This window comes from Glandiceps talaboti, chromosome 15, assembly GCF_964340395.1.
Source record: "Glandiceps talaboti chromosome 15, keGlaTala1.1, whole genome shotgun sequence".
NCBI lineage: Eukaryota > Metazoa > Hemichordata > Enteropneusta > Spengelidae > Glandiceps > Glandiceps talaboti.
In genome coordinates this window covers 10,917,042-10,943,816 of record NC_135563.1, presented here as the reverse complement: position 1 = coordinate 10,943,816, position 26,775 = coordinate 10,917,042, and the positions used below count along the sequence as shown (strand labels likewise).

Here is a 26,775-nt window from a genome sequence, read left to right as displayed (position 1 = left end):
CTCTAAGTAGCTAGAGAGGACAACCCTCCCCTCTGAGTAGCTCCAAGACAATGCTACCCTTCGAAATCCACATTTCTTTATCATTTCACAAGTAGCAGGAACAAGCCATCATCGTAAACCACAGCCTCTTTTATGGCACCGTCCAAGATGCACCGTCAGTTCACAGTATGGTGGACAAAATAACAGCTCTGGTTTGTAAGAAGGAACAAGCTTTCATGTAGCAAAATTTGGAGAGAATTTAAGAACTTTTATATTCAGGAAAATTTGTCTGACGCACAATATTCCACTCTAAAAGAAGCAAAGTGTAGAGAAATATCCTTGTATACTATTGATTAGTGAACACTGTCGTCTCTTAACTCTTGGTGATTGAACACTGCCCTCATTGTTGAATTAACATATGGCTAGCAAGAGTTAGCATAGCCACCATTGGAAGGTAATGTTACCTATAACAGTATGAATACCTAATGTATTAGGATAATGGTTTTGTCCAATATGGTATCATTGTTTAGGTATTAGAGATACAGGACTCTAGTATTGTGTTTGTCAATCCAAGCTGAATGTTTACCGAAAGGACATTTCAATCTTTTTTTTACTATATCAAGGACAAGATTTTGCAAAAGTGAATACATGTGTACATCTACTGTACTGAGAGATATTCTTCCGTGTTATTTTTTGTGTTATGCAAACTACTGAAATGAGATGTGAGCCACATACATCGAGTGGATTAGGACATACCGGTATGTGTTCTTATCATTATCTATCCTTAAAGTGAGATGAAACTGCAATCATTAATGACAATAATATACGCTTTTGGAAAATATGTGATCATCACCTGTGCAGTGGCCAAGTATCATAGTGTTGAAGAAGGAAACTGCAGTACCATGGGAAACCTATGTACTTCGATAGGGTCAAACTGAGCATCACCTTTCTTGAGGCACAATATCAGCAATTAATTGGTAAATATTCACGACATCTGATGAAATTCTGAGCCACCAATAATGGTACAGTAGACTTTTTGGCCAATAGCTGCACACGACACACACAAACCTGCACTCGAGACATACCCACATACATGCACTCGACACACACTCACACATACATTCACTCACACATACATACATACTATATTCCATAACTTTCAGATATAATCAGGTGTTAACCTATTATGTCATGCCTTGAATTCCTTGATAAAGAATTTTTATTTGAAGTTGAATATTATTTATATATCAGCCCAATTACACTTTATCCACTGATGAAAATACTCAGGACAAACTATCTAAGTATCCGTTGGTATCTTGAAGCATTTTAATTCTGTCCATACAATGTACAATTCAGCTTAAATTACATGTACTTTTTTCAATGCACTTCTAGCATTAATTTAAGCTGTGACCAACATATCACAAAAGTAACACATCAATTTTATTGATTGTTTGCACAGAGATTTGCTAAATAAAATGAAGTCTAAAAAACCTGCTGGCTAGTTAAAATTGTAAATATTGAAGGACACTGGAAGAGGGTTTTATATGTGCTCTTTTGGTCCATTTTTGTCAAATCCAGCTTCTAAACTTGAAATAAATGTACAGATCTTCGTCAAAGTGTTTTGCTGCGTTCTTGGCAAAAGTTGCAAGTACAGGCAATAAGAAATGACTGAGCAGCAAATGTTTTCCATGAGAAAATGGAAAGTGATCTCTTGAACATATTTGTTGCTAAGACGTGTGACGTTACATGACAAACACTTTTTCGGCTTGGTCTATGGTGAATGTTTCTTTGGTTCTTGGACAGACGATTTTTCCATCGTGCTCAGCAGCCATGACTCTTAAAGACTGCAACAAGAGAAATTGATATGGTTACTTTATTTACTATTGTACTTCACAAAGGTGTGTGTGTTTATGTATGTATGTATGTATGTATGTATGTATGTATGTATGTATGTATGTATGTATGTATGTATGTATGTGTGTGTGTATGTGTGTGTGTGCCTGCGTGAGTGCATGCATGCATGTGTGTGTACATGCATGCATGCATACACACACACATATATACATACATACATAATATATGTATGTATCAGACTTGAACAATACTATGTTTGTTTTGATGAACGATTTACCTGTCTGTATTTAGTAAATTAGTACCATCACATTTTACCACAACCATTTAAAGAGTATTTTATGGTGAAAAGTGGTATACCTTTACCCACCCATGTATTGTTCTCATACTACTTTTCCCTGTGACCAACAATACCTCACAATAGCAATTCAATGATAACGGAGAGAAGACAAAATACTGTGACAAGCACACACAAGGCTACAAATCTTGCATACTCCGTATCTCAATGTGGCAGCCAGTCACTAGCAGTGGTATCACAATAAAGTGATCAACAAAAAGAAAGGCTGTTCTAGTGATAGGTAGACATTTTAAGACTACACACTGAAATGTACATGTTTCAATACAAATCTATGCCATGTCTACATGTATGTAAATATTATGTATGGACAGGGCTCAATGGATTTATGATGCGGGACACTTATTTCAGAGACATCAAGCAAACTATTGTCTATTGTGGTACTGCATCTAATAGATAAGGCCAAAAAAAATATATCTGGTTCTGGTCTGCACGCGTGCCCTGAATACCCTCGCGCCGATCCTTTTTTTTCCGATAATTTTTGCTTTCCTGTTTCTTATTTATTCCTGATATCAGGAGAACAAGCAGCTGAAATCTACCCTACATGCCAAGACTGCTTAAATACAAAGCCTAAACTGCTTCGAAGAAAAAGGAAGTTTTTCCAGAGATAAATATGATAGAACAGAGTATGTAAAGTGTCAAAAAAATGTGTATTTACTAATTTGCAAAAAAAAAAATTCACGTCGTCGCACCACTTTAGAAAGTTTACCCTGACCAGAACCAGATTTTTTTTTTGGGCCTTTAATATATACATTTTTTTTTTGCAATATACATCACTTTGGAAGTGTTCTATACAGTCCAAACATACTTGCAAAGATGTATTTTCTAAAATTTTCAACTTTGTTGCAAAATGCATCTGACAGAAATGTTAACTTTGAGATCATCATTAAAAGTCATTTGGAAGTTTTCATACAGTTCAAACATGTGACTAAATATTTTAGGTGTTCTCATACACTTTTTAACTTGATTGCACATGCAACCGACACAGAAAATGTTCACTTTGAGCCCTGGTCAAAGTAAAGGGTTTTATGTAGTTCTGCATTATTAATTTGACAGAAAATTTGTGGCAATAGAGGGTTTTAAGTGTACAAGGGTAACATCACGGGAATATAAAACCCATTACTACATGCGTACTAGTGATTATTTTGCACAGGTGTATGCCCATACTGGTATTTGCACTGCCTAGATGCAAATTTATGCAAATGAGTGTCTGAGCCATCCCAATCACACCATATGATTTTATGGTAATTTTATGTTTTGGATTAACATATGTAATAATAACAGAACCCTGTGCCATGTGAGTTCCAGTGTGGATACTTTGGGGGTAGTTGCACTCATTCTTGCAATTTTTTTTGCTGCACTTCCACTCACAATGCTCATGAAAGTACGACCACAGAGAACACTGCAGTCACTCGTCCAAATACCCCAAGTATGCCACACTTGCACTCGTGCAACACTGGGTTCGATCATATTATTGATGCCAAATTAATTTAAGTTATACTCATAATACAGACCTACATAAAAAGCCTTTGATTGACACAACATTTCAGTTATATAAATGATTGGAAGAATCTTCATTGTTCTCATATTTAGAAGTGTTTGAACAAAAGATAAAAACTTACATTTTCACCATACACATAGCCATTAGGTAGCATCATAGGTGGGTTGTGTTCATTCATTACATGTCCTGCAATATACACAATACAACTGTTAGTACCGACATGTTACAAAAAATATACTCAAAATCATCGAAATCATCATTTTCTGGGTGTGACGAATGATTAAGGGTATTAAGGGTAAAGTGATCTTTATACTAGCAGCTTGGGGATACAATGCATGTAACAATACACATGCCTGTCATGAAATATACAATTCTAGACTGGACATAGAAATGAACATATAAATCTACACTGGACATGACCATGAAACATACAAGTCTTGACTAGGCATTGATATGATGTCATAAAAACATACAAATGACTTCGTCTATAAATGTACTACCTGTCGGTCCTGAAACATACATGTCTTGACTGGACATGGTAAGAAATATACAAGTCCTTAAACGCACCTGTCATGAAACATACAAGTTTGCAAACACACCTGTCCTGAAACATACAAGTCTGTAAACGTACCTGTCATGAAACATACAAGTCTGTAAACGTACCTGTCATGAAACATACAAGTCTATAAACGCACCTGTCATGAAACATGCAAGTCTGTAAACGTACCTGTCATGAAACATACAAGTCTAGATTGGGCACAGTGTGCAAATGGCAGTGGCTTGGCTAATTCATTTAAATTCTTATTGCATACAGGACACTCTGGGTTCTTTCCATCATCACGATAACAATGGCTGCGGCACCAATTAAGGAAATTTATTGCTTGCACACAAAACCTTCTATAAATAGTTCAAAATTACGACCAAAATGAAAGGGTATGCTACCAATTTTCCTTCATCAGTTGTTTAACGATATATCTCATGAATACCAGTAAATATCGCTGCCCTCAGTAGTGGCCATATTTAATCTATCACAGAATTTCTGTAGTCATACAATACTAAACGAAATACATAATATTGTGAAACACAACTTTCAACAGGTAATACACACTATATTTTGAAAGAAATCCCTTTGTTATAATTATATACAATTTGTACGAAATCTAGTGCAGCATGTATGGCAACATATATGTACATGCACTATATACATCAGTTGTTTGTCAACCACTAGTCTAGAGGCTGTCTGTGGCTTTGGATCCTTCTTCACGTCTAGAGGAACAAGGAGTTCACATTGCAAATTCAAACAAAGCCATAAACACAGCTATTAATACTGTGCACGTGTTAATCAATCACAGAATTCTGCCAGTAAGTAAGTGCATATATTGTGGGTAGTTACACAATGTCCAAATATGGTACATTTGTCATCTTGGGATGCTACACTGTTTACGTCATTCTAACAGTTGGGGTTTATTCATTTGCATGAACAACTTTTAGTTCATGACTTCTTATTCCTTTAGATGCGGTGAAGGATAGCTTCAAAGTTAAAGCCACGGATAGCCTCTCAGACTTGTCAACCACCTGACCTGCTTCCCTGCGCATAACTCGCCATGCATATTTCTCATGATGTAGAAATACAGTCATGCAGAACGAGTTTATTTGACATGGTATCATTCACAGACAGAGCTGTTTTTAACTTCCATTCTTACACTTTGAATTAAACCATATGGTCTCACTCCCTTTACAACAAATCAAATATGGCTGCTGCTAATGCCAGACTTCTCTTGTATATTTTTAGAAGCTCGAATCTCACAATACCATGAAATAATGAGGGGAACAATATTTTAGTGTTTATTTTCAAGAAATTGAAAAAGTAGCTTACACCATTCCTTGCCAAAAACAGGTACTTCCCAGTGTTTTTGTTGAGGGTGGTAAACAGGTGAAATCTAACTGAGTATACCCCTATTATTTTACCAGGGTTCCCCACCAAAATTACGTTTTTGAAGCTATGCCAGTTTTACCATATGCCCACTTTCTGTTACCACGGTTCCCCAACCTTTAGCAAAAAACACTGACTACACTATCCTTATATTGTTGTGGATTTTTTTCACTGTGAACATTGTCCAGACTAAAACTTGTTGATTATAATTCACAAAAGGATACGGTGTCTTCAATGCAGCTAGACCAGATTCTAAAGTGACAGTAAACACTGATGTGGAATTCAGTTGATGAAGTTTAAAATTATCAGTCCTGAACTGTTCAACTAGCATCTGCCAACGTGTACAGTCTAGAAGATCCTGTAATAAATCACACAAGGTTCAAGTCAACATCAACATGTACATGAAATTTGAAAACGTAATCTAAATATTCTGGAACTTTAAAAACGTACCAAAGGTACATTGTGTATAGTGTCTTATCATAATAGGTGGAGTCATGATGGGCGAATAGTATAAAATAGTATAGTATAGTATAGTATAGTACAGTACAGTACAGTACATTACAGTACAGTACAGCAAAGCATAGCATAGCATAGCATAGCATAGCATAGTATAGTGTAGTGTAGTGTAGTGTAGTGTAGTGTAGTATAGAAAACTTTTGAATGAGAAGACCGACACTTGAACTAGAAGACCGACACTTGAGTTAGAAGACCGACACTTGAACTAGAAGACCGACACTTGAATTAGAAGACCGACACTTGAACTAGAAGACCGACACTTGAACTAGAAGACCGACACCTGAACTAGAAGACCGACACCTGAACTAGAAGACCAACACTTGAACTAGAAGACCGACACTTGAACTAGAAGACCGACACTTGAATTAGAAGACCGACACTTGAACCAGAAGACCGACACTTGAATTAGAAGACCGGTTTTTTGAACTAGAAGACCGACACTTGAATGAGAAGACCGGTTTGTCGTTATCGGCCACGGTAGTTATTACAAGTAGGTAAGAGGCCAGCTGTGATCCTATATGTGAACCATTTTAGTCTACACGCTATCAATGGCTTAAAATTCCTTCTCATGTCTAGCTCAATGAGGTTCTGAGATAAAATTTCAAATTCAAACAAAGCCACCCACAGAGCCATGAAACACAGAAATCTGCCCAATAATAAGTTACTGTTCATTGGGGCAGTTACATAATGTCCAAATATGGTATATTTACGTCTAAATATGGTACATTTGTCATATCAGGATGCTATTTATACACTGTTCACATCATTCTAACAGTTGGGGTCTATTCATTTGCATGAATAACCTTTGCTTCATGATTTCTTATTGAGCTAGATGGGGTGAAGAACGATCTTGAGATTCGGAGCCACAGATAGCCTCTAGACTAGAACCACTGTCCCTGTATGTATTTCCTGAATTGTTAACCTTGTAAAACTTACCCTATAAGGTGAAATCTGAGTGTCTGAAGGATATGCTAGAAGTCCCATGACCTTCTGTACTTCAGGTAGTTGATGAGTCTCTAGATTCGAAAAGAATCTGCGAGCATGTCGTATTGCCTCCATGCGCTTGTTGAAACGTATTAGTTCTATGAATTCTTGTGTTCGTAAATTAAATTCTAGGGAGCTCTGTAATGGGAGGGACGAAAAGAGTCATACTCATGCAATTATCGCATCATTTTTGAAAAGTGATAAAAACTGGTATTTACTTTCTTGTTAATTGATCTGACCTTTCATACATTTTCATACTCATCATTGCAGTCACATCAATCTGAGACAATTTGTTACATCCCCACTGCATAAAATGGCCAAGAGAAAAAAGTGTTCTGGATACTGAATTTAAACACTGGAACGTCAATGACCTGGAAGAACATACTTATACATACTCCTGTGATTACTAAGTCAAAATATATCCTAACAGCTGCAAGAACAGGAAGTATCTGAGTGTATCTGTTCCATCATAAGATATCTTGCTTTGTATTTCTCCTTGATACACACGCACGCACACACGCAAGCACGCGCGCGCACTAAGTTGAAGATGTCCAAAACAAAAATATGGGATTTACACCCGGGTCACTCTATGTCACGACAACATACATCTATGTCTTTCATTATGACATGCTCTCCAAATACGAGTCAAACATTCCATTACTATTCACAATTTTTCAATTTATACTTGTATAGGTGTAATTATATTATTCTTCAGTCAGCTGAAAATACCTATGATCTATGGTTTTTTGTCACTTCTTGTCTTTGAACTAAAAGTGATAAGGGTTTCAAATTCAACACACATCTGAAATTATATACTGTAATGCATAGTGTATACGGATGTATTTGGCTTGAAGTGTTCTGGACATACCTTGATTTTTCTAAGTTTAGATTTGTTATCGTGGCACCATGCTAGACAAGCTGAGGTCTCTCTCCTTAATAAAGATTCTTCCACTTCTTTAGATATCATGAACAGTTCTATATTGGTAAGATCCTGCATATAACAAAATAGAATTTTAATTTGATAACTTGTCAAAGATTGAAAAGATTTGACATTTTTAAAAACTTTTTTAAGTCAAGTATTAAAGATTGCTATTAATAACTCTCAGTGTTCTCCCTAGGCCCTTGAAGCGGCACGGCACCGTGACGCTTGGACGGCAGGCCGTGACGCTTGACAATGTGCCGTGACGCTTTAGATCTTGCCCGACATCCTTGTTTATGATATGGTAATGATTACCAGACAGATTTCATTGAAGTTTGCCATCAGTATTGTTTTCGATAGGAATAAAATGCGTAAACCCGCTAATGTTAGTGTGATTCACACTCGGTACAACAGCTTTCGGTAAATCAAAGGCAAAACCGGCCCATCCGTAACGTCGGTTCGACCGTAGAAGCATGTCGGAACTGCCAGATTTTGACAACTATAAAATCAAACGATGCCGTGCCATTTTGCTATAAAGTATAAAAGTTCGACAAACGCATGAAGTTGACATTCAGTGTCTAGTTAATTTTCTATGAGTGACAGAGTAACAGTGATAACACCGTATGTCTCAACCCAAGAGCATGAGCATGTGCATTCTTCAATGTCGTGAAAAGAGTTGAACAGACTAATGTACCTTTCGATAAAGTGGCAATGTTATCTCCGATTATCAGCTTCATGTTCAATTTTACCCTGAAAACACGTTTAGTTTGTAGTTTGACATTGTAATTTGTAGACTGATACATCGTACGATCGTACGACTACGCATGGATTTTCCAATATGGCGGCCACGACGTCACAAACTATCGCGAGTTTTGGAAGTCCTCCATAGGGAAGTATAGTAAGTCTCGTGTATCACGATATTTCGGACTAACACGATGTCTGCCGGTTGCTGTACACAAACTTTTCGTGTTTCGAAAGTCTAATTTATCTGTGGACATTAAGATTTAAATAATTTCAGCTTTCCTAACAATAATAATCAATAACACTGCTTTATGAGTTTCTTTTTGGTGCTAATATTTTGAATTAATAAATTGGCCTTCAACTTTCCTTTGGTCACATGTACATGTACTACTTGTTTGATATTAATTTTATTATGATGTACTTTGATTTTTCGGAATATAATTATATGTAAATTTATGCTAATTTATGCTAATGAGCCGACATCCTATCAACAAATCCTGGGGAGAACACTGACTCTCTTCTAAGATTACATGTGAATATGTATGCTGATTTTGTTAACATTGGAACTGAATGTCCAGTTTGGAATTTTCCAAATTTTGTGCTGAGTAATTTGCATAAAATGACAACTGCACTGAATTATGTGTTTAGTAGTTAATTACCTTAAAGAAAGTATGGGTAGATAACTTTGAGAGTTCTGTAGTTATTTACCCCAATATCAGCATTTGTAGCTAACTTGAGCATTGTATAGTTACTTACTTCAATATCAGTATCGGTAGCTAATGTGAGTGTCATGTAGCTACTTATCCCAATATCAGCATTTGTAGCTAACTTGAGCATTGTATAGTTACTTACCTCAATATCAGTATGGGTAGCTAACTTGAGTGCTGTGTCATAGAAACCAGCCCTTAGAAAGTATTCTACCAGCATCCTATCCAAACGTTTCTTTTTCCACTGAGCTACAGCACTAGGATTAGAATTGTCATGATCTTTAAGGTGTTCAACTCGTCTTTTACACACTTTGACGCTCTCATCCTCTTGAGAAATACTTTCTTCAGCCTGGAATTTGTATACAAAATGAAACATCATTATATCTAGACGACTCTGTGACAGTAAATCAACTGTATGCAGGGATGTAGATAAGGGCCAGTTGCTGGTAAAAACAACCAACTACTCCTCAATTTCTAGCTGGCTACTTTTTCATATATTTGTGTTTAAAAATTCTTTGGTTCAACCACTGTATATCCATTGATGGGTAGATTCATGCGTCTTCCCTATGGGTATTATTGTCTACTTTTCCAATTTTACTCGCTACTTTTAAAATGAGTAACATTCCTGGTTTGTACACATGCCTACAGAGAAGAGTTGTTAAAGTCGCAGTTTTCTGATACAATCACTGACAGTTAGTTGTAACATGAGGAGAGAACTTGTCTACAATATCCTACAGCCTATTTCAAGATACCGTTCACTGGCTCTCTTTGAGCATCATTGCTGTTTTTGTTCAAAAATATGCTGCCTGAGTGCAAGTGTTGCATAGTTAAGGGTATTTGCACTCACGCTTGCAGTGTTTTCTGCTCCACTTTCACTCGCTACACCTATGAAAGTACATCTGCAGAGAACATTGCCAGTACTCGCGCAAATACCCTGAATGTCACAATTACAATCACATGTCACAGGGTTCTATCATAATATATAATCAGAATGTATGACATTACCTTTCTTTTCAAAACAGACAATTTATCCACAACAGAATCAAGCAGATTAGCAACAGCACCAACAGTGACGGGCTTATTTTCTAAGCACTTTTCCAATTCATTGGTTACATGAAGAACATGCGAAACTTCACGGTCAATATTCTTCTGTGCATTTCTGAACTTTTTGTTCAATATTTCATAAGGAACCTGCAAAATGTAAAAATGGACAAAAGCTCACATTGTTAATACATGGGTATTAAGTAAATATTAGATGGAAGGTACCATGTGCATACCACCTCTAGCATAAAAAACCTGGTTCTCATTAATTAGTTATCAGTGATTTCTCCAGGGTTACTCAATACTTGCATGATGACTATATACCCTCACAATCCATGTACAGTACATCTGTTTCAGCAACTTCTCACATCAGTGTTTGCCCAAACAATACTGATGAAATACTAAGGAGTTTCAAGAGATAGGAAGCTCCCCATTTACTTCCCATAATGCATTGCCAAAGGAAATGGCAAGACTCTTTTCAGCACAGGGGGCAGGAGGCATGTGTGTTAGTACAGAGATGGCTAATACCACATATGGCTAATACATGCACTAATACATATATACGCATGTTCATACATAAATACATACATACATACATAATATACGCAATATATGTTTGACTGCATTTCTATTCAATGATAAAAATGCCATACATGTTCAATATACAACCATTTTTCTGCCAATGCCTTGTCTTTCTTCAAAAATACAAACATTTATCCCATGTTTTGTAGATCAATTCACCCAGTATTTTTTTAATTTAATTTATTTTTCACAAAAATGTTTAATTTTACAAAAAAAAAATCAAAATTGCACACAACCAATCAGATCACTTTGCCTTGAACAATCCCCAACAAAACCCAAAGAATAAAATCCCACCATCAATCATTCCAATCAGCCCAGCAGTCTTTGACAAATTCACACACAGCCACTTCATCATGCCTATAGCAGTTACAGTAAAACTCATTGAGTTCTGTTGAGCTAAAACTCATGAACAACACACTCTTTATTGTTGCCACAAACCTGTGTTTGATAAGTAATTTGAAACATGAAACTGGCTCTCTGATTGGCTTGTAGCCATGAGTTACATTTATGACAAGGCAAATCTGCAAACGGTTTTAAAGGAATGCAAATTGAATTGCTATGACAACAACTACAAGAAAGACTGCAAGACTCACATGACCCACACTAGTGACCTTTGCCTGTCATTTGTATACATAATTCATGAAGTAAAAACAATGCCACATGAAATCAACAGTCAGCTGCCCTTTTAAACAAATTTTAAGTACATGTATTGCATTCACTACTTAGTTGTATTTCATTCTATGACTTTCTGATTCAGCAATTTTGAGAATATTGCAACGTTCTCATGTTTCTGGTTGAAGAATTGACTAAAACTTTCACCATCACAAAAAACTTGAGATGTAGATTCCTGACAAAACAGCACCTTTTGTTTTATTGTCAACTTCCTGTGGGGCCACTAATTGCAAATGTATGAGTATGTTGTTTTGCATTGCACAGTGGAATTACAATGTAATTGCTTATTTCTCCACTAAATGTTTACACTATAGGAACTATTGTCACACTGCCAATAAGGAAATGTCTTCTTTACTCTTATCAGTATTTTGTACTGCTCAATGCAAACAAATGACAGGCAATCCTTGCCTACGCATATGTTCAAGCTCATGTGATGATACAATCTGATTAAAATCTGATGTAGTGTACATGTCATGATTTCTTTTTGGCTGTTACATTTACTATCGTTTGTTCTTTTGTGAGCACTCATCACATACATCTGCAGTGTTCTCCACGAGGGGTTTTTGAGGGGCGCACCGCCCCTCTGTTTACAGAACCGCCCCTCTGTTTGCGTTCAGCGCCCCTTTGTTTTGGTGTGAACGTCTTCAAGAGATTCTATTCAATGCCGTTAATGAAGGAAGTGAACAGCGACACTGCGTCTATCATCATTTATGAACTTATTTATCGCCTTGATTATAACAATGGTAGCCGAAACAAATACAGTAAATGTAGTACCGTCGTAAAGTAGAAGACGGTACGTTGGTAGTTTCTATGGCCGGGTATATCAAGCCGGTAATTTCCAAGCCTTCCCGTATACGTAATACAGTACGCATACGATGTACGATGTCACGGCAATTTTCGTATTGTATCGATAAATACGAACAAAATCCTAAAATTTATACATGTTCTTTAGAAATAACTACTCCGGTACGGTTCCATGGTAAAATTTATGTCCTAAATGATCACGTTTGGATGTGAATCGCGATCGTAGTACCACGAGGTAGCTCCGATGTGGCAGCCATGTTTGTTACTGTACATTTGCACTGAACGTATTCGGTTATTCTTAGCCCAAATTCGTCACATTAAAAATGTACGTATTTCCGGCAAATTTGGATGAAAAATCATTTTCCATTCATGAAAATTAAAAGGATATCAAATTTTAGAGAAATAAAGGAAAATGAATTGTTTTCAATTAATTTTTATGAATGACATGCACATTTACAAGGTGAAACCAACAACTCAAAACTAAGTGATAGCTAGCCTAGAGGTGCATACATGTACATCAACAATGCCATGTGTTGTCACTCCTGTGTGTAAAACATGCTTGCCAACATTACTATAACATCGTTTGTGTAACTGTCAACCTCCTTCCTGAAATTTTTACATTGTGAATTATGTGAAAGGTTTGGAAATTGGTGATTACAATACATTTCAGTACATTTTAGTTTGCTGAATGAATAAAATAGGAGTTTTTGATTTTGGAAACTTTTTTCACTTCCTAATATTATGATCTGGAAATATGCTAATGATATGCAAATAAATATGCAAATTAGGGCGCCCCTGTATTTTTCTAAATTGTGGAGAACCCTGATCTGACACAATACCATAGGTTTTCCCAATCCATATGAGAGCGCTGAGTAAATTCACTCGAACAATAAAAACGCATAATACGATGAAACATATGAGTAGAGTACTTCAGAGCGCAGACAACAATGTTATCCTTATTGCTTGGTCATTCTCTTTCTTTCAATTGCAAATGTTGAGTCTTATATTGTAAGATGGATTCTGGTTGGCTACTCGTACATGTTACAAGATTGGGTTTGGGAAAACCTATGGTATTGTGTTAGATGTATGTACAAGCGCTCACAAAAGAACAAACGATAGTAAACATAACAATCAAAAGAAATTGCCATGTGTACACTACATCGGATTTTAATCCGATTGGTGACAACAGTCCCACAGGTTGTTGGTTTAACTTTTGAATCACATACAGAAGTCTACCCTGAAGTTTCTTTTGCTGACCTAAAGGTGCAATATCAAATTGATAGTTAGTCAGAGTTTTCAAAAATCTACCGAGTTAAGTGTTGTTTAGACTACCCAAGTTATTTGATACATGCTTGCCCTTTCTCAGCAAGGGATCAACACTGCAGTGTCACTGTGTGCTTCAGTTGTACATTTTGTATGTGACTACATTGACGGGTTGAACAGTTCAATACAGTTTGACCCTTCAAGCAAAAAGTAGGTTACATGAATAAATGAAATAGAATTTGAAAGACAATGGTGGCTTTAACAATACCACCATAGGTAACAAGGAGAGCACATGATTTAACAAGGGTCATTTCTCAGAGAAGTTTAATTTGTCCTTCATGGGCTCAATGAATATTGCAGGGAAGTAGCTTGAAATCTTATCAACATTCCTGTCCACACACTTTGAAGACTCTGTGTATGTATCATCAGAAACAATCACACAGAAACAGCATAGAATGTACATAGATCTGCTTGTGACTCAGTGCACCCTTGTCACATTTTGGGTATTACTAAAAATCGTAATGTATTATTCCAAATTGACAATGTTGAATTAACTTAAAAATAAGCCTCCTTCTTTCAAATAACACTTGACTTTCACTTGTCATTTGAACTTGGAACTTGACTGCATAAGATTTGCATGTCAATCTCTTTTTCTGAACAATACAGGAGTAAAATCATTTCAGATTAAAATAAAATATTTTTCAGGGATGAATATGAAAAAGATGCATTTCCTTTCTCTTTTTTTTTTAATTAATTCGCCAGACGATCCAAGAGACTTGGCTACCCAGCTTGACAGAGTTGTTCACCTGAATATTTAGGTCATTAACACTGTTGTGCAGTCAGATAGCCAAGCCTCCAGGCTCTGATAATATAGATCTAGATCTAGATACAAACTGGTAACACCAATAATTACACCACACTTCTTGACCAAGTTATGAAAATCAACAATAATCCCTTCTGATACTATCTCCACACAATAAATTAATATGGTAACACATTATGATTTCAACATTTTGGACTTGCCTATTGGGCCATGTGAGAAGACAAATAACACCAATCTTCCAATATACAATTTTGATAATAACGCATAGCTTACCGAGGAAAATACGTCAACAAATGGACAACATAATATTATAATAAGTAACAAACTTGTGTGTAACACTGTAAGATATCTTAGCGGTCATGTACATGGTCTATGCACCTGATGACGATGTTATCATTGTTTTTAGTGCTACATGGTTTGTTTTCGATTTTTGATAGAGGTGATAGATGTGTTGAAAGTACAATCATTGGTAATTGTTGACATGCCACTAAACGAAATATACATACACGTCAACACCTACTTCACACATAAGTTGGAAATGTTCCCCACGCAACGTCATTTATCTCGGGCAAATGGGGTTCGATCCTCGAACAGAGAATCCACGTAAATAGGCCCTTAAAAGACATGAAATACGCCATATATATAATCTGACCCATTTCACAGTCAAATCTTCGCCAATTTTGACCGAGATTTCCTACTGTCTAACTAAACCGTTTGATAGTGAACTGGTCAGTGTTCTCTAGATTGGGATTTTCGGATTGTTTTCAAACGCTCAACCCATTTGTGTAAAAGAGAAACAATAATCCGCGCTCATATGGTGTCAGCGATAATGTTATGATACGATCAAAGCCCTGATGCTATTATTCATATCTGAAATAAAAAAACTAATGCGAAAATAGACAAATTACCTTCAACGTCGAGTGTTCCAACGCCTTTAGGTCCGCCATTTTCGGCTGTCTAACATTGCATCACGGGAAAACGGGAAAGGGGTGGTCTATTAATATAAAGGGGTTGCCGCTCATCCGAAGGGAAAAGTGTATCATCAGATGGTAAACTTTTTAGGGTTCACGATTAGTGACCAAAAAGAGACTGTTTTATATTTAATAATACCAAATATTCATTTGATCAGAGCTATCGATAAAGTTGGTCTTGAAGAAAAATAAATACAGGGGTTTCTGAAGCGATTTGCCCTTCTGGCCTTGGCAACCTGTCCTTCCTCTCTTTTCCATTGATTTGTATGCAGTTGGAGTCCACGCTTCGCCACCATTTTACCACGATTTCTGCCAGGATCCTCTACCACACACAAAGACTGAGATATGTAATATAGACTGTCGTAGATTTTTGCTGACTGTCTGTGGCTCATCTTGGACGCATTTTTGAAGAAAATCGAAGACCCAGTTAGTCTTTAGAGTGTTAAGCGAGCGTCTAAGAGCGTTTGTTGTAGTGTTAGCAGTGTCTTTGTTTGCCCAATTCAAGGTAGGTAAAAGGTTCTCAATGTGGTAACGTTACTTTTTTCGACTTTGACCCAATCTTTAGTCACGACCTGCTCAAACTGTTGCAGAATTTTTTTATATTTGGGTTAATTTTTTTCACGGTAAGAAGAAATGTATTGTTCATGATCAGTGTATATCAACAAAGAAGCAAGCGTGTCATGTACCAACGAGGAAATCGAAAGAACCAAATCATCTCGGTGTAGTGGTGTACTATTCCATCGTTGAGCATGCAGTGTGGCCTCGATCCGTTCGTTCAAATTTCGCCATTCAACCGGCGTACATGCATTGTGACCGGAACCAAGTGATTTGGTACGCCAAGTCACGTACAAGACTTTACAAATGTAACAAAACTAGTGTGGATGAAAATGAAAAATTTCTCGGGATCATTTTGATCAGCTGGGACGCCATATGACTGTGTCCATACTTTGGGAATGTTTTGTCGAAGTGTTATGGTAAAATGTTAATATGATGCCAGTATTTTAATTAATTACTCTTTTGCGTTTCTTTTGTACGTGGTACTGTTTCCTCGCCGTATCGTGTGATGTCATTTTATGTTGAATGGAATTTTGTCGTTTGACGATTTGTATTTTCCCATGGTTTGAAATTATAATATGAAATGTGATCGGGGACCAACACGCGATTTACCTAGCGGTATAATGTCCGAACATATAGGCGTAATGGTTGAAAGCCCAGAACGTCTAAATATGATCTATATGCCTGTGATTATGATCAATAGTCGCTTTGGCTGCCTTGCTTGCATGCCATACATGAGGGTGTGGCGTGGCTATTGTAGTCAGGTGGGCCATTTTATTCAAGTCGTTCATTCCTCGAGACATCATAATCCAGCCTTAAATACATACCAAAAAAAAGTATTTGGCATTCGGTATGACTCCATAAATGAATTATTTAAAACAAAACCAGCTGATTGAGCAATTTAAAAAAAAATATTATTTTCCTTTCATGCAATATTGAAACGTCATTAATTTAGATGACGCATTAATTATAGTTGGAATATAAAAGCCTTAAATGTTATAAAAGATAGAGAGAAAAGTGAACCAATCTTTGCATGCATTTTATTGATAAATGAGTGGTACGTTTCAACAAGCTTTAGGTAAACAAAGTTTTGTATGCCAAAATGGCATGGTTAGGTTGGTTTCCAAATGGTTGTGAATATCTGGGTTTACATTGATTTATTGGCTAGACTGTTTATATTAATATTAACTATTCACTGGTCTGAGACAGAGGCATTACCCCCAAGGGCTTCTTTGCATATCTATTGTTGCCAAGAATGGTATTGTCATGACCTTTTTCTGAAGGACCTCCATCCGGGTTCTAGTTGCTTTTGTTGACCACGCTGACACATGATTTAATTCTGTGGTTGATTTCACAGATTTGTGAGTCACACGTAATCATGCAATTTTAAATGGGGACACATTTTTTTTGGTGCCATGATTATCTTAAAGATTGAAACAGTTATGAAAAACAGGGTGATTAATTTCGGTTGCCAAGATGGTTTTTAGCAATCTGGCATGGCTCATTGGTATGCAGCTCATGTGCTCGGTGACATTTCTATCTCAATGGTGATTACTATGGTGGTAGGCTAGCACTCATAGTGTATCACACGTCAAATTATTGGTTTCCATTGAAAAAATAGACATTATCGTCCACTATTTATATAAATTATCAGTTCATTGATGCATAATTTTTGGTCATCGTAATTTGATATTTCTATAAATATACAGATCTTTGCCAAATATATGATACTATGTTAGTTGTCATACTAAACATTTATGGCAGAAATTATGACATTTGGCAGTCAGATTGCCTATTATATGTTCCTTTTGTGGTGATGGATATTGAGAATTTTATAATCCTGTAGTGTGAGGAACAGTAGAGTAATATCTGAATCCATTTTTCATATTTAAGTGAAACCATAGACAGTGGAGGGGAGCCCTCCACTGTCTATGGTCAAACCAACTCCATTACTTAGGTAACAGTTATTACATGTTGTTACAATACCGTATTCACATGCTTGTGAGCCAATCAGAAATGTCTTGGAAGTTTGTCTTTGTCAGATATGAGACATGACCTGGTTAGTTATAAACTTGTTTGTGGGCGTTGGCTGACGCTGAGCACCCACAAGCCAAAGGATAATCAAAATAACCTTTATAAGTTCTCATTTTAGAATTTACATTTTTCAGAGTTAGCTAATATTTACTCATGCATGAGAAATTAATCTGAATTTTCTCACGGATTTTTACCTTCAGCCAGTCTCACTGATTAGCAATTTTTTGTTCTTCAATTGTATTATGTAGGTATTTGTCCATTTAGACACTTTAAGAATTAGGTCATAGGGTTTCATGTCCCAGCATGTCCGGTATAAATATAAAAAAAAAGTTATAAAGTAACGATTTCCCTTTTTAAAAAAATCCCATTTGGACAATAAAAGGAGTCTGTGTTGATTGGGAGAAGTCGATATGTAATTATAGCACATTGTGACATGCAAGGAACAAGATGCCTTGAGGTCGTGTTTGGTATGCAGACTTACTGTATACACCGGAATTGAAATTCCAGGGACATCTACGTTTACTGTACCACCAATTTCCTTCTTTGTTTGTGTTCTCTATAGTTCAGTTTTGTTTCCTGTTCACTGGTGTTATTGGTTTCTTAGATGAATTGTATCACCCATACATTTATAGATCGAGATCTTCTCCGAAATAAAACCGTTAGTCATTGTTTTTGTCAGGACAGTTGAATGTAAATATGATGCAAAATGTATTCTATATATATTGTATAATTTTGATATTTAGCACAAGTGAGCTGGTTGCAGTAGTGCTATAGGCATGATGTCTGTGGTGCAGATGTATGTGGGTGTAGATGTGTGTTTAGATGGGAGACTTTTAAAAAGTGATATTTGGTCTAAAAATTTATATTCTAAAACTACTTCATAGATTTATCTGAAAATTGGTAGGAATGTTTCTAGGTGTGTCCAGATGAAGAATTATTCAAGACAATAGGACCCCATTGTTGATAATGCAAATAAAAGCCCAAAAATGTGATTTCTTGTCAAAAAGCTACAGAGCCAAATTTTTGAATTTGGTGGATGTTTTTGAGCATGAGGGTGTGTGTAGATGATGAACTGTTGAAAAGATCATCCAAACCATTGATAACACGACATTTCTGAGTTTTGATGAAAAATTTATACTTTGAAACTACTTGGCAGCTCTACATACTAAAGGAATATACTCGTAAATAAGGTTTGGATTTCAATATCAGTTGTGCTGAATACCATGGACCCTATTGTTTAAAATCAATATTGATATTTCAAAACTGTAGAGCAGTCGAGCTGCAGTGTAGTGTTATGTAATGTGATCAAAAAATTTTAGTTTTGAAATTTTTTTTTTTTAAAAATGATTAATTAAAAGACATGATGACATTGTGAAATATTCAGTATAAGTTGGTGTAACCGAAACTATGACATTGATTTCATCGTCAGACCTTGAGTCTGTTTACTTTTTTTATCCAGAACCCATGGTCAATCATAATTTTTGAGATAATATTGATAAATTATTAATATAGGCGATTGGATTTGTAGGTATGTATGTATGTGTGCAACATCAATAGGAAGTGAAAGGAAACACAGTAAAAAATTACTGACTCTGTGACTACAGATATGAGCAAATTGTCCCCATATTTGTATATTTTTACTGACTTTTTGATGGAAAAAAAAGGATGTGAATATCAATTAATGAGATTGGAATTCCCTAATCAGCAACCTTGAATGGCACTCTGTTTTGGAGTGCATAGATATGCAGATTCTGGTCTGACAGAATATAGTAGTTCTGTCCAAATCATGATATGCCACTCTTGTTACCATGTGACCTGCTACATCAAGGTACGTACATGGGTATAACTTGTGAATATTCCATCATGTTGTGCCTTGGGCCATACATGCAGTTCCTCTTGTTGCACAAACGTTCAATGGCTCAACCATGGAAATAATGGCAGTGCAATCACCATATGAATGTAAAAGTAAAGCCTTCACCTCTGCTACTTTGTAACAACAAGTCTACTGGCAACCTTGTCATTGGTTTCATTTTGAAATATTGGCGATGTCATATTATACCAGGGTACCATGTTATTTTCAATGATGTGCTATTCGTGTGGTACCATAGTAACATGATGAATGTTCTGATACGGCACAGAAATTTCATTTCCCTATTTTCATGCTAAACCGAAAGCCCATGTAAGTGGCATTGATTAGATCGATACCAGTTTTATCAGGAAATGTATGTACATTGTACTAAAATATCTGAACAATAGATGAAATATTTATAGTTATACATTGTGGTCTGTGCATGTGACAACATGATCATTTTTGGACAGGCAGGTTCATATTTGTGACATGTTGGATACTGTTTCGATTACATGGAAAATGTGATGGTACCAATACTATCATGTGGGAGGAAGGAGGGGGTTGGAGGTTCAGTGAGGATGTTTGTCTATAAAATAGACATTTGCAAGCAACATCATATCATGACTGTCACAGGTGACAACCATGCAAGTTATTGGTAAAACTTACATTTGTAATTTCTCACTGATCGTATCAATTTCTCATTGTTTTTTTTTTAGCACAACTGAACTGAGAGTTTACCATATGAAACTAAAATTTGATTGACATCAAAGGCAGTCAACAGATAATGTTTAGTAAACAGTAAAGGTTGTATGAAAAAAAGGTGTGTTCTCAGACATTAAGGTTATCATTATTAGATCAACACAGTCTGTGACCTTAACTACCCAGGTACTTATTAAATTGTAATGGTCATGTGAAAATAGTTGCAACCAACTATTACGAGTACCACCATAATTTGATAGTAATATAGAATATATGGCATCACCAGATTTTCTCTGAAAGTTCCTTTTCCAAAGGTTTATATAATAAGATGTAAAAGAAAATATATTGTTATCAACTTTCTTCCTTGATTGCAAAGTTTCTAAGACTTTACCAAAACACTGATTTTACCATATCATTTCACACAGTAACACTAACAAGACCAAAGGTACATTTCTGCTAATAGTTATCCAGATAATACTATGACAGAACGCCATGATGTGCAAGTACAAGTGTGGCATACTCAGGGATGTTTGCACGAGTGCTTGCAGTGTTCTCTGTGGCAGTACTTTCATGAGCGTAGTGAGTGATAGTAAGGCAGAAAAGACTGCAAGCACAAGTGCAAATACCGCTGAGTGCTCACACTGGAACTCATGCAGAATGGGTTTCTGTTATTATTACATTATGTTTATCTGAAACAACAGATTTTCGTAAAATATGACACAGTGCGATCTTGTGTGGAACGAATGATTGCACCCTCATTTGCATGCAGGTATGTTTTCTGTATTGCACTGCAGTGCAAATACCACCAGTATGCTTGCACACCAGTGCAAGTAATCTCTGCTAGTATATATGTAATAATTTGCTTTGATGTAAGAATAGAAAAATGTATATAGATGATAACAAGTGATAATCAAGTTTTAGATTCGACATGTACCAATAGTATGCACCCACTTTGCTGATTCCAAATTTATGGTACATGCGATGTGTGTCCACGTGTATACATGTAATGTTGTACTCATGATAATAGTGACTGTTGTTGTTAGAAAGATGATAATCTTTAATAGTAATGAGTGAAAAGATTCAAGTCTATCAGTGTGTATGTTTGAGAAGTATTAGATGTGAGAGACGCACACTTGGGTAGAGTGATATGGCTAGCTTGGTGTTCTGACTCATTGAATTTGGATTGACTAGTAGTAGTAGTTGTATTGCAGCCATCGTGAGTAGCACAGGTAATCAGATTAGAGTCCAACTTGACAGCCAGGCTAGTGTTTTTTACAAGTCTACATTAGACTGTTTACCTGTAAAATTTCACTCTACAAACCATTAAGATGGTAAATTACTGACTTGTATGTCTGCTGAGAATTTGTGTTTGTCTGGGGTTTCTACTGTTGTGACCTCTGAATTGCTGACAGTTGCCGTTAAGCTACTACAATATATATGTGGCATAGTAAATATGATTGAACCTCGATCAATCAGGCACCCACAATGTCATTTTATTTGTCACTGATTGGCTACTAAATATAAACATCATAATGATCTTGTAGAATGTTGACAATCAATGCACCTATGGGATGTCACAGCTAAAATGTTGCTGATTGGCTATTGGATCAAATGACATCATAACAATCTGGTAGAGTGTTGACCAATCATACACCCTTGGTGCCATTGTTATGTTTCCAGTTGTCTACTACAGTAAATATGGCATCATAGCAGTCTTATATATGTAGAACCATGATCAATCATGCACCCATGATGTCACTGTTAAAATGTCACTGATTGGCTAATGGATATAACGCAAACAATCATACAAGTAGAACTTTGACCAATCAACAGCGTTGTATTTTATTGATGGTTTCCAAGTCTGTAGTTTTTTATTTTGTAGTCTTATAAGTGAAAAGAAGAAAATTTTCTACTGTAGTATTAGTAGTATTGTATACACTTGTAGGTTACGATGTCGGCATCCATATAAGGCAAAAAAAAATTGTTTGTTTCTGATTACATTCAATTTTAAAATAGGTAGGGTAGGTAGATTTTCTGTTTTATTTCATTATATTTTTTTTTTTCGTGTGAGTGTCAAGTTAGGTTTTCCATTGTTTTCCAAATGGTATCTGTGTTGTTTATTTCTTCCTATCAGATGTACAGCCATTACAGATTGGAAGAATAGTTTTATATTGTCTATTTAAGTTGATGTCAGTTTCTGCACCCACTATTTCTTGCGAGACTTCACAATTTTTGTGATTTTATTATTTTTCTTGACTACATTAAAAAAATTAGGGTGGGCGTGAAAAACTAGATGGAGTCGGGTAACCGGAACCAAATAACTTTTTTTTAATTCGGCCTAACTACCAGTTGCGTGTATTTGTTTGTTAGTAATCATGGATTGCTTGTTTTGGAGTTCATTATATTCAAACACATTTCAAACATGCTTTTAATTTGATGAGAGGTGTATAAATGTGCAAGAATTCGTTCAGTATAAAGTAGGATCCGTGTACAGTTGTATTTAGCATCACTCAAATATTCATTAGTTATTCTAGTCATCATTAAAAGTAGTGTCAAATTACTAGTCTTTAATTAACATATAACCAATCTGCTATTGTCACCTGTATTGTGTGGATTTGACATGTAATGAAATGTTAAGAGTTGGACACCACCATGGCCTCTAACATTCCAGACAATGCACCTCATGATAGTATATTGAATTTGAACAACTGCAGTCACCACAGTTTGATATGGAATTGACACTCTTGAAATCAAGTGGCTAGGCTCGATTGGTTTTCTCAAAACTATTTTCTAGTCTCTCACCCATTTTAAATCGTTTTCTCTCTTTTTTGGGGATGTAAATGTTTACTTGTTATTTCTATGTTTATTTCTTTTGTGGGAAATAAATTTCAATTTCATTCATTTCCATAATACTGTCCATACTTATTTATAATTCTGTTAATGGTATATAAGTTAGTGTAATAGTGCCTTGTGTGCCTGAAACATGAGGTGTTATTGTTTGAAAGTGTCTGTCATGTAACAAACCAATTGGTTCCTTTCATATGCACATGCAATAAATGCCATGCTTCCACAATTGAAGTAGTCTGTACAGTTTTTTGTAATGTGTATCAAATGAATGTTTTAGAAAAAGTGAAACAAAATTTTACATAATGATGGATTGATTGTCCCAAATATTGCCCTCACAAGGTACATGTATATAGGTAGTTGTTTGAATATTCGAAATGGTTAAACACAAACAAGATAATTTTTTAGTATAATAGTTGTTTTGGAATTCCCTAATATTTTTTAGCATCTCTACTGTATTACATGGCATTTTACTGAGAGAGAGAAATGGAATAAGTGATACTGACAGAATCAAATAGCATTTTCATTCTTCAGAATTGCAAACATACTGTAACATAAGGTGAAAGCGAATGGTCTTTTAGTGGGTAGCTCTCTTCTTCATGTGTTGTTAGGGAAGGTAAGTGTACGAGGTTTCTATCCCAGATCCATTACTCACATTTCAACAACTAGAAACAATTTAGCAGGAGAGTGATAACATGAAGGCTGATGTCAAAAAGATCGATAGCTAAGAAGAAAAAGACAGAATTACTTTAGTTTTATCATTATGTAGGGATGGGATGGGAGGTAACCAGGGTTACATCATGGACATTGGAGAGAGATCTCTCGCCAACATCTGTGGTTAGATGAAAGTAAGTTTTCACACCCCCAAAAAATTGTTTTAGATTTATCAAAGACAAATCAAATTGTTTGTGATAAACTTGTTTGTTGTTGTTTTTAAAAATCATATTATATGTTTATAACATGCAAATCAAAAATAAATTATGAAAAAGCAATAACAATATGGAAGACTAATTAAATGTATATGTTAAGAAATCAATTTAAATGTTAATGAGACACTTTGACTCACTGGTTACATTTACAATGAATGGAATATGTAGAGCACTTTGGCTATTTTCTTATACTTTTGAGACTAAATAAATGAAACTGTGTTAGCAGTGTTGAGGTCAAGTTTCAATAACTGGAGGGTGACTTACACATGCATGTATGCATGTAACCAGAGCAGATTCCTTACAGAATTTCTAATGGAAGCAGATGTCAACTACTAATACTGGTGAAATCAATTATTTAAATACAAAGGTCTCATCAAAGTGTATTTATCTCCAAGATGTGTGGTCTTTCAAATGACAACTTGCCTAAACAGTTAGTACTTTTCCATTTCAATGATACAGAGAAGATACAGACAGCTGCATTGGTGAGGGTATGAAAGTTTGGCTCGTCTGTAATACTAGAAAGCACTTTGGTAGCTACACAGCTTCAAGTGTTCTCCCTAGATCTCTGCAAGTAGTCTACCGCTCCTCGTTTCAGGTTCTTGAAAAGTGAAATGCGTGGCCTCTGAAATTAACACAGCGCTACAACGAGCTCAAGTTGTCTCCTCGTACGAAAGACATTCTCGCCATCCTATTTTCATGGTAAGTGTTCAAAATGACCTGTGTGTTCTGTTTACCGGTGATGTCATACATTTCAAACAGGGCACTTGAATACAAAATTGCTTCATTAAAATTCCTATCATGTCCTCAGTTGTCCTCTGTCTTTTCAGTTTCACTCACAAAACATCAAGCATGCCTTACTTGCTGTCTGTTATTCCTTTGATGCTAGCCACACAACTGTTTGCAATCATGAAGGATAGCACCACCATTTTGGCATAACGATTTACATCCGTGATTTATTACCATCAAATATATTTGAAGCCTGTCATTCGTAGTCTTCTCCCAAAAAAACTATCGTATTTTCACCGAGAGATGGTTAAATATTGAATGTTCCTTTGAAAGCATTAGCTGGCTATGAATGTTATATTAGCTACTGAATAGGTCACGAAACGGACATTAAATGCAAGCTGAACAGAAAATTTGCATAATTTGTGTCTCTAACTTGTCACTGATGTCATAATACTGAAAAATGGTGACATTCACAAAATAGCTTTCCATTATTAGAAAATGATGGGCTGTATGATTTAAGGAATTAATTTTATATGGATTACAGAAACAGGTCAACAATATAAATCAAAAAGATGAAGCCGTCAGGAAGGATGCTTAATAATAGTGATATGGTATACTGTGACTGGCCTCCGTGAGCAGGTGGAACTGTCACCGCATTAAGTATGTAGTTTATCACAAATATGAATGCATATTGAAGTGTGACTGGTGGAACAAATCCAGCACAGTGTCTTGAGACTGTGTGGTGTCGGTTTAGATACTGCAAGTAGTTAGTATAGACCAATGCCCTGATTCCCCTTGGAGTCGCAACTAATATCGTCATTGGCAACTCATTGGCATAAGCTATTGAATGATTGCACTGCAGATGGATAGAACTGTAATTTTGACAGGGAAAGAGAGAGTACTTCCAAAGTGTGGTGTTTCTATTCTGTATGCATGGCTGCTGACTGAGCCATTGTCTAATCCATTTGACCTCATAGCTTGAGTGAGCTGACTGGTAATCGTATGTGTACTGTTCTGGTTAAGTTCAACTACCATGGAAGTAAACTAATCCATTCATAGGGCTTTGCTCACAACAGGCTTTCAATGGCTGAGAAGCAGTCATGGTAATTTTTATGGCTATTAAATATTTCATGTGAATAATTTACAGTGGTTTAGAATCAACTTACATTTAAAAAAAACCCAGCATATTGGAATAACCCAAATCTGCCTTATTTTGCCACTGGCAACCAAACACTTAATCTATATGAAACATTAAAGTCTGTGTTGTCAAATTATCTAGAAATAGTATGATTAAGCTAGTATCAGAATTTTTTTTATATAATTCAGATGATGTGGTAAACGGGAAAAGAAATGAACATAAAATGTCAACGATATTTCCAGCATGTATTTTATAGCATCACACATGTTTACCTGGTACTTTTCATTATGTCGAATTATGTGTTTAGTTCTAGCAATACACAACATTCCATAGTGAATTTAAGAGAATTGACAAGTAAT

General features: G+C 35.9%; 2 protein-coding genes across 2 annotated transcripts in view; one reads left to right on the top strand and one right to left on the bottom strand.

Annotated features, from left to right (window-relative positions):
- Positions 1-1,230: 1,230 nt before the first annotated feature.
- LOC144446382 (E3 ubiquitin-protein transferase MAEA-like) lies at positions 1,231-15,631 on the bottom strand. The gene is made up of 9 exons (XM_078136128.1): positions 15,580-15,631; positions 10,492-10,677; positions 9,632-9,835; positions 7,988-8,110; positions 7,072-7,257; positions 5,844-5,977; positions 4,414-4,538; positions 3,808-3,872; positions 1,231-1,823 (listed from the first exon to the last, which is right to left on the bottom strand). The coding sequence occupies exons 1-9, from the start codon at positions 15,616-15,618 to the stop codon at positions 1,722-1,724; spliced, it is 1,164 nt and encodes a 387-aa protein (XP_077992254.1). The 5' UTR covers positions 15,619-15,631; the 3' UTR covers positions 1,231-1,721.
- Positions 15,632-15,942: 311 nt separating this feature from the next.
- Positions 15,943-26,775, top strand: part of LOC144446084 (C-terminal-binding protein 1-like) — a 70,721-nt gene continuing 59,888 nt past the window's right edge. The window contains exon 1 of the mRNA XM_078135779.1: positions 15,943-16,147. The gene's annotated coding sequence lies outside the window, so the exon portion shown is untranslated. The remainder of the gene's footprint in view (positions 16,148-26,775) is intronic.